The following is a 14,060-nucleotide window of genomic DNA, read 5'->3' as shown; positions in this document are numbered from 1 at the left end:
TCTCTGAACAGTGTCTGGGAGGCTGTGGTTGCTGCTGCACGCAATGTTGATGGTGAACAGATCAAAACACTGACAGAATCCATGGATGGCAGGCTTTTGAGTGTCCTTGCAAAGAAAGGTGGCTATATTGGTCGCTGATTTGTTTTTGTTTTGTTTTTGAATGTCAGAAATGTATATTTGTGAATGTGGAGAGGTTATATTGGTTTCACTGGTAAAAATAAATAATTGAAATGGGTATATATTTGTTTTTTGTTAAGTTGCCTAATAATTATGCACAGTAATAGTCACCTGCACACACAGATATCCCCCTAAAATAGCTAAAACTAAAAACAAACTAAAAACTACTTCCAAAAACATTCAGCTTTGATATTAATGAGTTTTTTGGGTTCATTGAGAACATGGTTGTTGTTCAATAATAAAATTATTCCTCAAAAATACAACTTGCCTAATAATTCTGCACTCCCTGTATATTTGGATTGGATCTCAGATCTTTACATGTATTCAGCTTGTTACAAAATGTCAGAAAATGACCCAGCAAGTCTGTCAAATCTGTTGTCTGTATGCTGCTTACTATTGTCCCTTTTACTCTCATTATTCCAGGCTTCTCACTACACTGCCTGAAAGCTATCATCTGTTACCTACCTGCCCATTATTCGTGTAGAGCGCTTTAGCTTTTGCAGGAAGTGTTTTCAAGTTGCATAGGTCTCAAAGACTCCCAAGTTATATGCAATGTAAATACAGCCTTTTAAAAGATAATAAACAGGCCAAAAAGATGTCACATATATGGAATGAAATAACTTGAATGATTCTAACTGAAAACAAGTTTAAAGAGAATTTGAAAACTGATGTCAAGAGCCAACCTCAGAATAAAAAGGTACAGCTTTCTCACCGTTTGCCCAGCAACTTCAGCGCCATGAGGGCGAAGATGAGGATACTGAACATGAAGAGCAGGAAGACGTAGAAAATCTGAGGCAGAGCATTACGGATGCTCCTGAATGCTCTGCGGAGCTGAACACAAAGGAGCACACAGTGACACAGTTTTACATGCAAAAGCTCTTTCCTTATACACTTATCAACAATGTTTTCAAGTACCATTGGCTCGTGAAGTCAAACATTTACATGTTTAACAACATTATGCCTGCCTCAAACACTCCACAAATTCCTAACAGAGAAAAACTAAACATGATCCATTGATCAATCGGCAGAAAATTCATGACAGACAAAACACCACTTTGAGAGCCTTGATCACGTGAACACAAACAAATGCTCAAACTCTGACCAGATGTGAAAACATTTTCAAGTATTACTTAAACTGAATTTAGGACCAAAGCTTTCTAAATGTCTGCAAAACACGAGTCACTTGGATTTCTGGGCAATTTGTCATTTACAACATACATGCATAAAACTTCTGTATGAGCCTAATCACCTCCAGGGCTGAGACTGGGAAAAAGACTGGGAAAAAACATGCCAAAAAATGTAGTGGTTCGTACTGTTGACACAGCAAGATGGTTCTTGGTTCTACCACTACTATGTTAGGTTAACTGGTGATTCTAAACTGGCCATGGATGTGAGATAGATAGTGTTTGAAGTACATCGGATAAAATATGCCTATCGAGCGGACAAGCATAGCAGCTGTAATGGTCCACTTGTGAAAATAGATTTGTTGGAGATTTTGTTTGACAACAAATCTGACTGCTGCACTGCCGGACAGGACAGGCAAAAAATTAAATTAAATAAATAAGTTAATTGTATAAATAATAGAAGTTTGTTAAATAAGACCTAAAAATTCGTTAAATAGAGCCATCTTGTGATGTCTCTGGAATATTTCTTACAGCCAAATCATTAATAATCCCCACAAACACATTATATTTGGTGTCAAAAAACACTGAGCTAATGAAGACGTCATATTTTGAGAATGAACTCCTAAAGGGGATGATTTCTTCTTTAACATGTATTCTGATATATGTTATTTCTCTTAGTTTTCTTAGTAATTTCTCCTAATCTTCACTGTAGTACACAAAGTTTCTGAGTTTAACCCTAGGAATGTAATCATAGAAAGAAGACACCGAGACAGTCTATAGTAGAGCCATGAAAAATGTAACCAATGACCTACATTTGACTACAGTGCTTATCCTCACTTTACTTTTAGTGCTTCAAGCCTTCCCATATCAGTTCAGCAGAGCTAGTTCTCTCTAAAGGTGGTGCTCATTACAACTGAAATGGATCATCCTCTGGAGAGGATTTAATGAGGAAAAAAACAGAAAAAAATTGAAATATTCATGGTAATGAAGCTTTCATTACTGACTGTGGATTGTTTAAACATTCAGCCATTACCTGCCGTCCCTCTGTGACGTTGACCAGTAGAAGCGGCCGCAGGACTCTGGACCAGCGAACACCATAATAATTTGCAGCTTTCAATGCTCCATAAATGATCATATCAACCAAAGTGAGCTAGTCAATGCACAAAAGAACAAAGTCATTTAATGGTAAATGGTAAACAGACTAGTTCTTATATAGTGCTTTTCTACTCTGAGCAATCAAAGCGCTTTATACAACTTGCCTCATTCACCCAGTCGCACAAGCACTTTTTTCTATGCAAGTGCTTCTAACATTCACACACATTGAAAAAAATACCAGCTTCAATGCTAGTATTTACTATCTATTTGCATTTCAAAGAGTCAGATGCAGTTCAAGATGCATATGTCAATACTTAAAGTGTTTCCATGACCAAACTAGCTAGATAAGAATAAACAGGATTATTCTAAAATGAAATTATTTGAGCAGTAGTAGAAGGACAGTCTTCTTTGAAATGAAAATGATTTCATATATAATACAAACAAAATAACAACTTATTCCAAATATTCCAGAAAATAAAAAGTTGTGCAAGAAAATTTGTGACTGAGAGCCTCAGAATCACTGAGTCACAAGGAAGCTTTACTACTTTGGTAGTGCTGAGAAAGCAACATCTTAGGCTAAAGGTTGTTTCACAACAAGAGGAAAGCCTTCTCAGCACATCCTGTCTCTGCAGCTCAGCACACGTTAACAGTTTCAGCTTTCAGACCCTAAACCAGGAAGTCCTCTGGGTGCACACTGCACACTCACCAACTGACAGGAATGTATAACCTCTTCCTAAGTACTTAGTCAAAAACATCTTTACAATGACTTGTTCTGGTTCTGTCTGAGTTAGAGGAGCCTTCTTCCAAAATCTTCCAATTAAAAATACATATATACTAATAATGTGTATAAACCCCTCCCACAATAATAATGCAGATTGGCACTCCTACCGTGAGGATGACAATGATGCAGATATTTTTGGGATCTTTCCAGAACTTGTCACGGAGAATCACCTTGGCATAGTGAATGACTCGAATGGTGAAGATGAGCAGACAGAGTATCTCCACCAGCATGGTGGCCTGAAAAACAACATAACACAACACATGACCATACTTCTGATAATAATTTAACTTCTTGGACGTCACAGTAGCTAGTCTATTTCACTGATCTCAGCTGCACTACTGTAATTGCTGTATAGACCATCATACTGAACAATACAATAATTATAGTTTTACAACTGTTTATTAATAATACTTGCAACTGTATATCTACAATCTGTATAGTTTTCAAATTTCTGTATAGTTTTGTTATTTTTAAACATATGTATAACCTGTTCATAGCCTGTGCATACTTATAGTATATTCATAACATTCCTTCATACCTTGTACATGTAACATACTATAATAGATCCAAATTCTGTATTATATATTATTACTAAAGCACTTTCTGGATGGATGCAAACTGCATTTCGTTGCCATGTACTTGTGACATGTGCAATGACAATAAAGTTGAATTCTATTCTATTGTATTCTATTCTTCAGGACTGGTAAAATGTTGAATGGCCTGAAAATCTATTCAGTCTTTTTATAATAAAATGCTGAGGTGTAGACAGTAATTAGTATTTCTATTCATACAAGCCACAGAAGATTACATTAGAGTCAGTCAAAGTTAATGGTGTTATTAATTACTTTTACATTACCAGCTATTACTGAACTCCAATTTGGAATTTCAATGATTGCACATTTTACATATAGGTCAAGGGTCAAGTTCAAGGTCAAGTTCATTTATATAGCACATTTCCAAACCGTCCATACTGCACAAAGTGCATAACCATGTAAAATGCCCCTGAAACAAATAAGATGTAAAACAATGATGCAGTAAAATATGGAAAAAATAAATAAAGTAAATCAATAAAAACAACTAAAACAACAACTAAGGCTGTTACAACCAAAATGTTTAGGTCAAAGTTTGTTAAAAGCCAGACGATAAAAATGTGTCTTCGGTAACGATTTAAACTGATCACATGTTTGTGCAGATCTAATGCGGGATCTGCCACAGAGAAGGCTCAGTCGCCATGAGACTGATATAGAAAGACATGGAAAGACTGTAGCTACATCAAAATATAATATATACCCTAATACCACTATCTCCCAGTTTCATAAAAACTATAGCGGTGTGTAGTTTGTAACAAATTACTGCTGATAGAAAAGCAGCTTATTTTAAGTGATTAGAACATTATACTAGAACTAAACATCTTGAGCTGCTGCGTCTCAATCATTATCAAAGATCAGACATATGATAGTGTCTCCATAATAGACCTCATCCATCCAAGCGTATTGACTGTACTTGACTGTAACTCTTGTTGTGCTTTAGACACCTGTTGTGAGCTCGCCGTTCACTCTAGCCAGAACCAGCAGCAGTAAGGCTCACCAAGACTGGGGAGCAGACCAAGAAATACAATTGCCAGGTGCAGTCCAAAATGTTGGAGTTGAAGTCTGTCAAGCTCTGGGAGAAGTCTGTTTATATAAAAATGGAAGAGGAATTATTGCTAATTCGCATTGTCAAGGAGTGAAGCCAAAAAAGGTGGCAGTAGATAAACCGTTACTCAAAAAGCATCTCTAGACCCAGCAGTTTTAGCCAATTATAGGACAATCACCAACCTTCCTTTCATATCAAACATCCTTGAAAGAGTAGTTGTAACTGATCATCTGCAGAGGAATGGCTTATTTGAAGAGTTCCAGTCAGGTTTCAGAGCTCATCACAGCACAGAAACAGCTTTAGTGAAGGTTACAAATGATCTTCTTATGGCCTCTGACAGTGGACTCATCTCTGTGCTTGTCCTGCTAGACCTCAGTGCAGCATTCGATACTGTCGACCATAATATCCTATTAGAGCGATTAGAGCACGCTGTAGGTATTGCAGGTACTGCTCTGCATTGTTTTGTATCATATCTAACTAATAGACTTCACACATTTTAATGCTTTGCAGATAACACACAGCTTTATCCATCCATGATACCAGATCTCACACACCAATTAGTTAAACTGCAGGAATGTCTTACTCCCGGAAAAGCCTTCAGTTAATCCAAAATGCTGCAGCAAGAGTCCTGACAGGGACTAGAAAGAGAGAGCAGATTTCCCCTGTTTTGGCTTCCCTTCATTGGCTTCCTGTTAAATCCAGAATTGAATTCAAAATCCTGCTCCTCACATACAAGGTCTTAAATAATCAGGCCACATCTTATCTTAATGACCTTGTAGTACCATATCACCCTATTAGAGCACTTCGCTCTCACTCTGCAGGCCTACTTGTTGTTCCTAGGGTATTTAAAAGTAGAATGGGAGGCAGAGCCTTCAGCTTTCAGGCCCCTCTTCTGTGGAACCAGCTTCCAGTTTGAATTAGAGAGACAGACTCTATCTCTACTTTTAAGATTAGGCTTCAAACTTTCCTTTTTGCTAAAGCATAGGGCTGGATTGGATGACCCTGAATCCTCCCTTAGTTATCCTGCAATAGGTGTAGACTGCTGGGGAATTCCCATGATGCATTTAATATTTCTTCTTCAGTCACCTTTCTCACTCACTATGTGTTGATAGACCTCTCTGCATTGAATCATACTCGTTATTAACCTCTGTCTCTCTTCCACAGCATGTCTTTTATCCTGTCTTCCTTCTCTCACCCCAACCGGTCACAACAGATGGCCCCGCCCCTCCCTGAGCCTGGTTCTGCCGGAGGTTTCTTCCCGTTAAAAGGGAGTTTTTCCTTCCCACTGTCGCCAAAGTGCTTGCTCATAGGGGGTCATATGATTGTTGGGTTTTTCTCTGTATGTATTATTGTAGGGTCTACCTTACAATAAAAAGTGCCTTGAAAAACCTAACAAACAACAACAACAAAAACAAACAAACTAGTAAGAAAGTATGCTAGTTGTTTATTTAAACTGCTATATTTCACTTTTTTGCATTCATTAATTTTGCTACATACTTGCTAAATTTAACATCTGTATAAGTTTAATTACTAGTCAGCCTTTAAACCAAAATGAAACTTAGATTTACAATAGCCCTCAGAACATCACTTAGTTAGTACTTAGTTTATATCAGAATAACTCTTATAGTGTTTTTTCATAGACTCTGCTTCAATCAGCATGACAGAGGCTCAGATATTTCAGATATATCAGTTCCAATACTGTCTGCATCTCTGAATTTTTCAAAAAGCACTTACGATTGTTTGGACATTTGGCGCTGCTGACAAACCTTTTATTCCTCTCAGCACCCTTAGCCTGCACATTAAAAAGAGAAACTATAAAAACAGGACAGTGTCTCTGTGTGGCAGTTGCAGTCTTACCCATATAGGCAGAGGATATACAGCTGGATCCTCGAAGATGGCAAGAGACAGATTGACCAGCATGAAGAAGTAGAGGAGTACCTTTAGGGCCCAATGATTATAGAGCATATACAGTCTGAAAATCCACACACAAAGTTGGATATTAGATCAACTCACACTCATTATTCAATCCAAACTGCATGCTATAACTTAAAGTCCTCACATCCAAATGCATTTCACATTAGGGGGAAGTCATTTCACATCCCTCATAGTTTGCCATAGCAGATTGACTAATAAACAGGAGAAAATGTTGCATTTGCTGGGACAATATATTCTACATGAAAAATTATCCATTCAACAATGTTGATTTAAAGCTGTTATAAAGACTAATATGTATTTATTAAAAGTGAAATATAAAGTTATGACACCTTACAGTAAATATACAGAATAAAAAAAAATACCAACCAGTCAGCACAGGCAAAGAAAGTCATTGTAAACAGAGCTAAAAGAAACTGTTCTAGTCTGACATGCTCAAACTGCTGGTCAAAAATTAAGAGGAGACGGAGAGGAATGAAACATCTTCCAGGCTGAACAGATTAAATATACGTGTGTACAGAAATCAGCACAACAGAAATACAGCAGAGACAAACAAAATAATTATAGAATTTCCACATATTTAATATGGATGGATGGATGTGAAAGCCGCACCTGACAGCCTGAGGTGATGTGTCAAAGTAGACATTTCTGTTGTACTGGGCATCTGACACATAGATGGCAGCCAAGTTAAAATCCTGAAACACACAGAAGGGTATTTAAAGCATTTAAATATTACTCTCAATATAAGAAGATCTGCAAAATAAAAGGTATTTAACGCTGAAAAATTAACAAAAATTAAAACAAATCTACTATCTGATTTGTTTTTGGGTTTTTTTGCCTGTCCCGTTTGGCTCTTTTGCCATCAGAATTATTGTCTAAAGGCAAAGAAAGATGCCCAACGGATTTACTTTACCAAATGGACCATCCCAGCCTTGCCGTAATGGTCCATTTGATTCACCTTTTATTGTTTATTTTATTTTCACTTGCTGAATACGGGACAGACTTGACTGGAGAAAAGAAGGGGAGAAAGAAAGAGGGAAAGAGAAACAGCTGAGAAGAGGGACGGGGGAGAAGGGCAAAAGACAAAAACCAACAGAATGGGCAGAAGAAAAAGAAAAAAGAAAAAAGAAAAAAAAATGCATATATCGATCACCTGGATCACCTGTTGAGAAAGAAAAAAGAAAACAAGCAGAAGAGAACAAGAGTAATAGAATAAACAGCATCACAATGATATATGGGAATATGACAGTAAATACTAAATATTAAACATTATTGTGCAGCACGTAAGATCAACAGGACACAGTGTGCTTTGAGGTAGGAGCCAAAAAGGGTGTAGTTTGTGGGTGTGATCACCCGTGTGTACACCTGTGAGCATGGACGCGCTTGTTTTTTTAAAAGGTTCCTTCATGTAATGATCTGCTGGAGGGTGTGGGGGGGGCCACTGCCCCGTCCTCCAGGGCATGAAGCAGGTATGGAGGAGATCAAAACTCCAGACATCCAGAGGCCCCCAGAACACAAGAGACCAAGGAAGACCAACAGAGGGGCAGCCGCGCCACTGTCCCAGAAAGAGCTGAGGAGAGTCCCAGATGAGGGTTCACTCAGCAGCCGCGGAGCAGAAGCCAGGGGGGGTTGCAGTGACGCGCCCGTGAGCTCCGCCGGCAGCCGACTGTGCCTGAGTGACCTCTGATTGTTTTTTTTAGTTACATATAGTTGTTTGTTTCCTTAATTCTCACATTTCCTTTGTCTGTTAGTGGATTGTTTTTTGTTTTTTCGGCCGGCTTGTGCGATACATATATGAATGGTATGAGATCAAGTGTAAACCATCATTATGGTATTATCCATAGGCACACTGGCTAAGGTACAGCATGAATTACAACAGCCTTACCTAAGCCATTTCTCTGCGTGAGATACAGCAGGCAAAATCAGTTTTGACCATGTGACAAACTGTTGCTATTGATAAGAAATTCTCACCAGAGAAACCATCCAATCCACACATGCAAAGAAATCAAAGCACAGATCCCGATAAATTATGTGTAATATAAGAAATGATACAGAAAACATACTGAACACACTAAGAAAGGGATGTACAAAAAGGCATGGAAAGTCATGACACCAGCTGAATAATATCAGTAAGCAGTCCTGCCATTTGGTTCAAATTGATGTTGGTTCATTCAAACTGATGGCCTATAAAAACATGTCTCATAAGAAACATGGGTAAAACCAATGAGGACTCTCAAGACCTTTGAAGCCTTATTGTTGCAAAACATACTGATAGCATTGGTTACAGAAGAATTTACAGAAGAAACTACTGAAGGTTCTAGTGAGCACTTTTGAAGCCAATATCCGGAAGTTGAAAGAACATTATTTCACCATAAACCGGCCACGACCAGGTGCTCACTGCAAGATTTCAGACAGAGAAACAAAGGCAAATGATAGTATGCATGTTCAATACATTTTCCACTCTGTCATTTCTCATTATTACACATAATTTATGGTAATCTGTGGTTAGATTTCTTTACATGTGTAGACCGAACTGGTTGTTATTGGCATCTGGTGAGAATTTTACATCAAAAGCACCTTTAGAAATATATTTACTTAGAAAATTGGTGGCACGTTCAATACTTATTTTACCCACTGTAATTATCAGCAGCTTCACCTAAAGGTTGAGGAAATGAAAACAACTTGCAGAAGCACAGACTCAGGGTCAGCAGTGACCTGCTAGACAGAACCTCAGTGATGGATCCTTGCTTCAGGGCCAATATACATCCCAAGCACCAAAAGACTAGTGCACTTAAACACAAAACTGTGTTTGAGGTCAAGTCTATGCCGTCTGATTAATTGGTGACCACAGTGCATGAGCCTGAAGGCTAGCAAAGAATAGTGCAACTGGTAAGAATCACTGGCAAGCAGGTCCTGAGCTGTGACGAGAGAGTTTTAAGCTGATTTACAGTGATTTAATATAAGGCAGTTCACTCAAATAGTGGAAGGAACATATAGATTGTTTGTTTCAAGCATTGAACCATCTGTCAAAAATGGTCCGTGAAAAAAAGGGGTCCCCTTTTTTTTTGTTTTTTAAACAGTCGTCCAAAGCTATCGAATAAAATCTATTTTATTTGTCAATGATTCACTTAATGCACAATAAATTCATCTTTAACAGAGAACTAACTAGGGAAGTTGGAAGCTGTATACTAGTGATGGGTGCTTTATGGGGCTTAAAGGACAAGAGTCCAACAGTTTACTGCAGTCGTGGAATCATTTGCACGTTCTCCAGGCCATCCGCTGACAGAAAACCTGCACAATCACATTATAATCACTTGTAGTTGTACAGGAGCGTCCAGCTGTGTCATACCTCTTCGCTTTTTGCTGTATTCCCTGTGTTAGAATTTCCTTTTCTTGCAGACGCTTCGGGAATGTTTTCATTCTTTTCTGATTCGGACATCTCTCAACACGACCGACACAAAACGTCCCAAAATGTTTCTTCTAACTTTTTAATGACTCTCGAAATGTCTCCAAACTTTCACTACCAGCTCCTCGGCGTTTCTAAGTGGTGAAAAAAAGAAAAACATATATCCAAACTTAGTTTAAGTCGCACTTTTTGATGTAAACGTCACATCAAGCGTCATCCACGAGATTCGCATCAGAGGATTTCTTTCCAGTGGCATAAAAATGACAACCGCTTGCCATCTATCTCAGCCTACTGATATCTGGTCAGAGCTGCTTCAAGTCTTGCTCTAATAAACCACGACTCTTGCTGACTTCACGGACCAGCGGAATGAATAAGGAGGAAAAAATACAGTGATGTGTAAAACAGGCTGATTACCATTAAACAAAGCAACAACAAACTATCTCATATTCCCCAATAACAAAGTTGCAGATAGCGAGTAAGTAATAGACTTACAAAACGCAAAATGTTACGTTTTAACCAGATTTAGAGTAGTTGACCAAATGTCTCAATGAAAATCAACAATAAATGCATAAAAGGTTGAAGATTTTTTTTAAACTTTGAATAAATAAGTAAAAGGAAAAAGCCTATTTTCGTAGCATTGTTGCTACATGTCATTGTTACATGTCCCTTTTTATTCTTGTCCAATTAACCTCTACAATTTAATTTGTTCTATACTTATTCCTTTGTAGTGGTTTCTATAAAAGAATTATTTTGGTGCTTTTTTTCTTTTATGCCCACCGTTTTCACTGTTGAACTCGTATTACTATGCTGTTGTATTTTTCAGACATTACTCGGAGACAGTAAAAGCACCATGTGGTATCATGTGACTCAGCACGATAACGGAAACTGGGAGAAAGAGTCAGAGGCATTTCAAATAGTGGGAAAATTAGGAGAATATACAGAAATACAAGTTTTTGCGTTATTGTAGGGTCTTCATCCTACAATATAACGTGCCTTGATGCGACTGTTGTTGTCATTTGGCACTGTATAAATGAAATTGAATTTAACCCTTTAGCGCGTTTGCTGATGTTACATTTAGTGAACCACATAACAAAAATACTTGTCCATGGCATATTGAACTTACTTTGTAGCGCAAGGTCCTGGTACTTTTGTGAAAGGGCAGTAAACACATAGAAAGTCGCCACACACACACACACACACACACACACACACACACACACACACACACACACATATATATATATATATATATATATATATATATATATATATATATATATATATATATATATATATATATATATATATATATATATATATATACTGCAGTTTTGCACTGTCACTATAGACTTCTTCCCCTGCTGTTGGATAGCCATCACTAGTTTGTTCATCTGTATCTGGAAGCAGGGGCAGATCTACTGTGGTGGTGATCTCTGCCACCCCTACTGCCAACCTAGTTTTGCATATGACAGTATTGTTTGTTAAAATAAGCTGGCATTAAAACTTTGAGCCTAGCTACATTAACATTGAATATAAATTCTAAAACTGAATATGCAGGCCCGATCAAAAGTTTAGGACCACTTGAAAAATAGCAAGAAATCATATTTTGCATGGTTGGATCTTAACAAGATTCCAAGTAAAGCTTCAACATACAACAAGGAGAAAGAAAACGTTTTTTTGAACATGCAATTTATTGAAAACAATGCTTAAACTGAAACAGGCTGTTTTACAGATGATCAAAATCTTAGAACCACATGCCTTTAAAATGCCAATTCTGTGCAAAAATGTGGTTTCGTTGTCATTTTCTGTCAGGTAGTCTCACTGTCATAACTTTCTGATGGCAAAGGCAAAAAAAAAAGTTCCCTTTTTGAACGTGGTTGGGTTGTTGAACTGCATAAGCATGGTCTCTTGCAGCGTCGCTGCTGAGGTGGGATACAGTAAGACAGTCATTTGGAATTTCTTAAATGATCCTGAGGGTTATGGAACAAAAAAGTCAAGTGGAAGACCCAAAATAATTTCACCAGCACTGAGCCGGAGGATAAAATTGGAGAGAGAGACAATTTTCAAAAAGATAAGAGATTTATTGGAATGTTAATCATAGGGTTAATCATTCTTAATTTCGTTGTTCTCGTGACAATGACAATAGCGTTTCTGATTCTGATTCTGGGTGTTGTAGTTTGTTGTTGTTTTAGTTTATATGCTTAATTTGTTTTATGTGTGTATTGTATATGAGTGTAGACTTGTATATAGTTAAACATGCATGGATAATATAATGTTGAATTCTGAATATTGATTTATAAACAATGGGATTTGAAAAAAGTGGGTAGGAAAAGAAAAAGTGTAAACTTCATCCTACTGTTTTTCAACCACAAATATTGTGTAGACACATAGTGTAAATAGTGGGAACAGCTCATGCAAGTGGGACCCTAATCTGCCCGATGTACTCTGAGCCCCTCTCAAATGACTGAACTCCTCACCCTGTTTCTAAGGGAGAGGCCAGAAAGCTTATTTTTGCCACTTGTGTCCACTATCTCATTCTTTCAGCCACTATTATAGGTCATAACCTCAGATGAGAGAAATGACATTGATCGAACAGTAAATTAATAGCTTCCCCTTTATGCTCATCTCTCTCTTCACTACGACAGAATGATTCAGCATCCACATCCCTGCAGATATTGACAGACTGATTGTTGCACTATCTTGCACCCTTCTCTCCTCACCCCTGAAAAAGACCCCAAGATATTTAAACTGCTCCACTTGGCAGCAACTGTTTTAGTGATTTTGTTTTATCCAAATAAAATTGAATTGAATTCAATAAATTAATTATTAATTAATTAAAGAGCATTGACCTGTTTTATGTTTTTAGGAGTGAAGCTTTGTGGATGATCCTTAAGCCTGTTAGCTCATTTCTGCCATTTGTAGTTGAGATATCATTCTTTCAGTTCATTTTTCAGAGCTTGTGACCACAGGTGATGGTAGATCGATCTGTAAATCGTCAGCTTCCACGCTGAGCTCTCCCTTCATCATAGCAGATGTGTACAGAATCCACATCACAACTACTATGGTGAAATACTAGTTGTCTCTCAATCTTTAGCTCTTCCTCCTGAGACAGTAACTTGCTCCTGTTGTTCCTCCTTCAGCCCAAAGATCAAAGAGTTGGGGTATTTAACACCCCTAAGTGGATACTCCATCTTTTCCCAACTGAAGAGCATGGCTTCAGATTTTGAGTTGTTAATTTTCATCCCAGTCACTTCACACGTGTTGCAAACTGCCCCAGTGTGAGCTGGATGTTGTTGATGAAGCTAAAAAAAAAAAAAGATACATCATCCATAAAAAGCTGAGATGAGATCCTGCAACCACCAAACCAGACACTCTTCACCACTTGGCTGCAACTGACCAAAGACGAGAGATGGTTATTTTATACATTTATTTTTTCCAAATAACTGCACTAACAGTTGTCACCTAGGTTCTTGCTGATGATCTTGGAGCCCATTCCAGCATGGAGCAAGTCTTCAATTATGTCCCTTCAATCAACAGCTCTTTGGTCCTGCCCATGGTGGTGAGGTGGCTGGAGCAGCAGATATCAATTCAGTGGACATGTGTGCATTATACACATACGCTGAAATCAAAAGTATCTGTAATTGACTGATTGTAGTCAACCTGTGCGAATTCTGGCTGGGTTGTAGGGGAACAGATTCCTATTTCACTCAATGACATACAAAACAACCTTTTAATGTATTTTTTAAGATTCTTTTTGTTAATATGTCTCTCTCAATTAAAATGAAGCTACCATAAAATTTATTGCTGTTCATTTTTTGTGAGCAAATTTTAAATTTCTTCAGGGGATCAAATAATTATTCCCCTGACTGGACCACCGGCTTGACATACTCAGTAAGCAAGAAACTTAAGG

General features: G+C 37.8%; 1 protein-coding gene across 1 annotated transcript in view; it reads right to left on the bottom strand.

Moving 5' to 3' along the window:
* Nucleotides 1-10,477, bottom strand: part of tpcn3 (two pore segment channel 3) — a 32,557-nt gene extending 22,080 nt beyond the window's left edge. The window contains exons 1-6 of the mRNA XM_040004144.1: nucleotides 10,094-10,477; nucleotides 7,357-7,439; nucleotides 6,670-6,784; nucleotides 3,285-3,413; nucleotides 2,335-2,451; nucleotides 890-1,008 (exon numbers count right to left, since the gene is read on the bottom strand). Of these exons, the coding sequence (XP_039860078.1) occupies nucleotides 890-1,008; nucleotides 2,335-2,451; nucleotides 3,285-3,413; nucleotides 6,670-6,784; nucleotides 7,357-7,439; nucleotides 10,094-10,183 (653 nt within the window). The 5' untranslated portion in view covers nucleotides 10,184-10,477. The remainder of the gene's footprint in view (nucleotides 1-889; nucleotides 1,009-2,334; nucleotides 2,452-3,284; nucleotides 3,414-6,669; nucleotides 6,785-7,356; nucleotides 7,440-10,093) is intronic.
* Nucleotides 10,478-14,060: the final 3,583 nt, after the last annotated feature.

This window comes from Simochromis diagramma, unplaced genomic scaffold, assembly GCF_900408965.1.
Source record: "Simochromis diagramma unplaced genomic scaffold, fSimDia1.1 OVJJ01000565.1, whole genome shotgun sequence".
In the NCBI taxonomy this organism is placed as follows: Eukaryota; Metazoa; Chordata; class Actinopteri; order Cichliformes; family Cichlidae; genus Simochromis; species Simochromis diagramma.
Note: the sequence above shows the minus strand (reverse complement) of the source record. Positions and strands in the feature narration are given on the sequence as shown.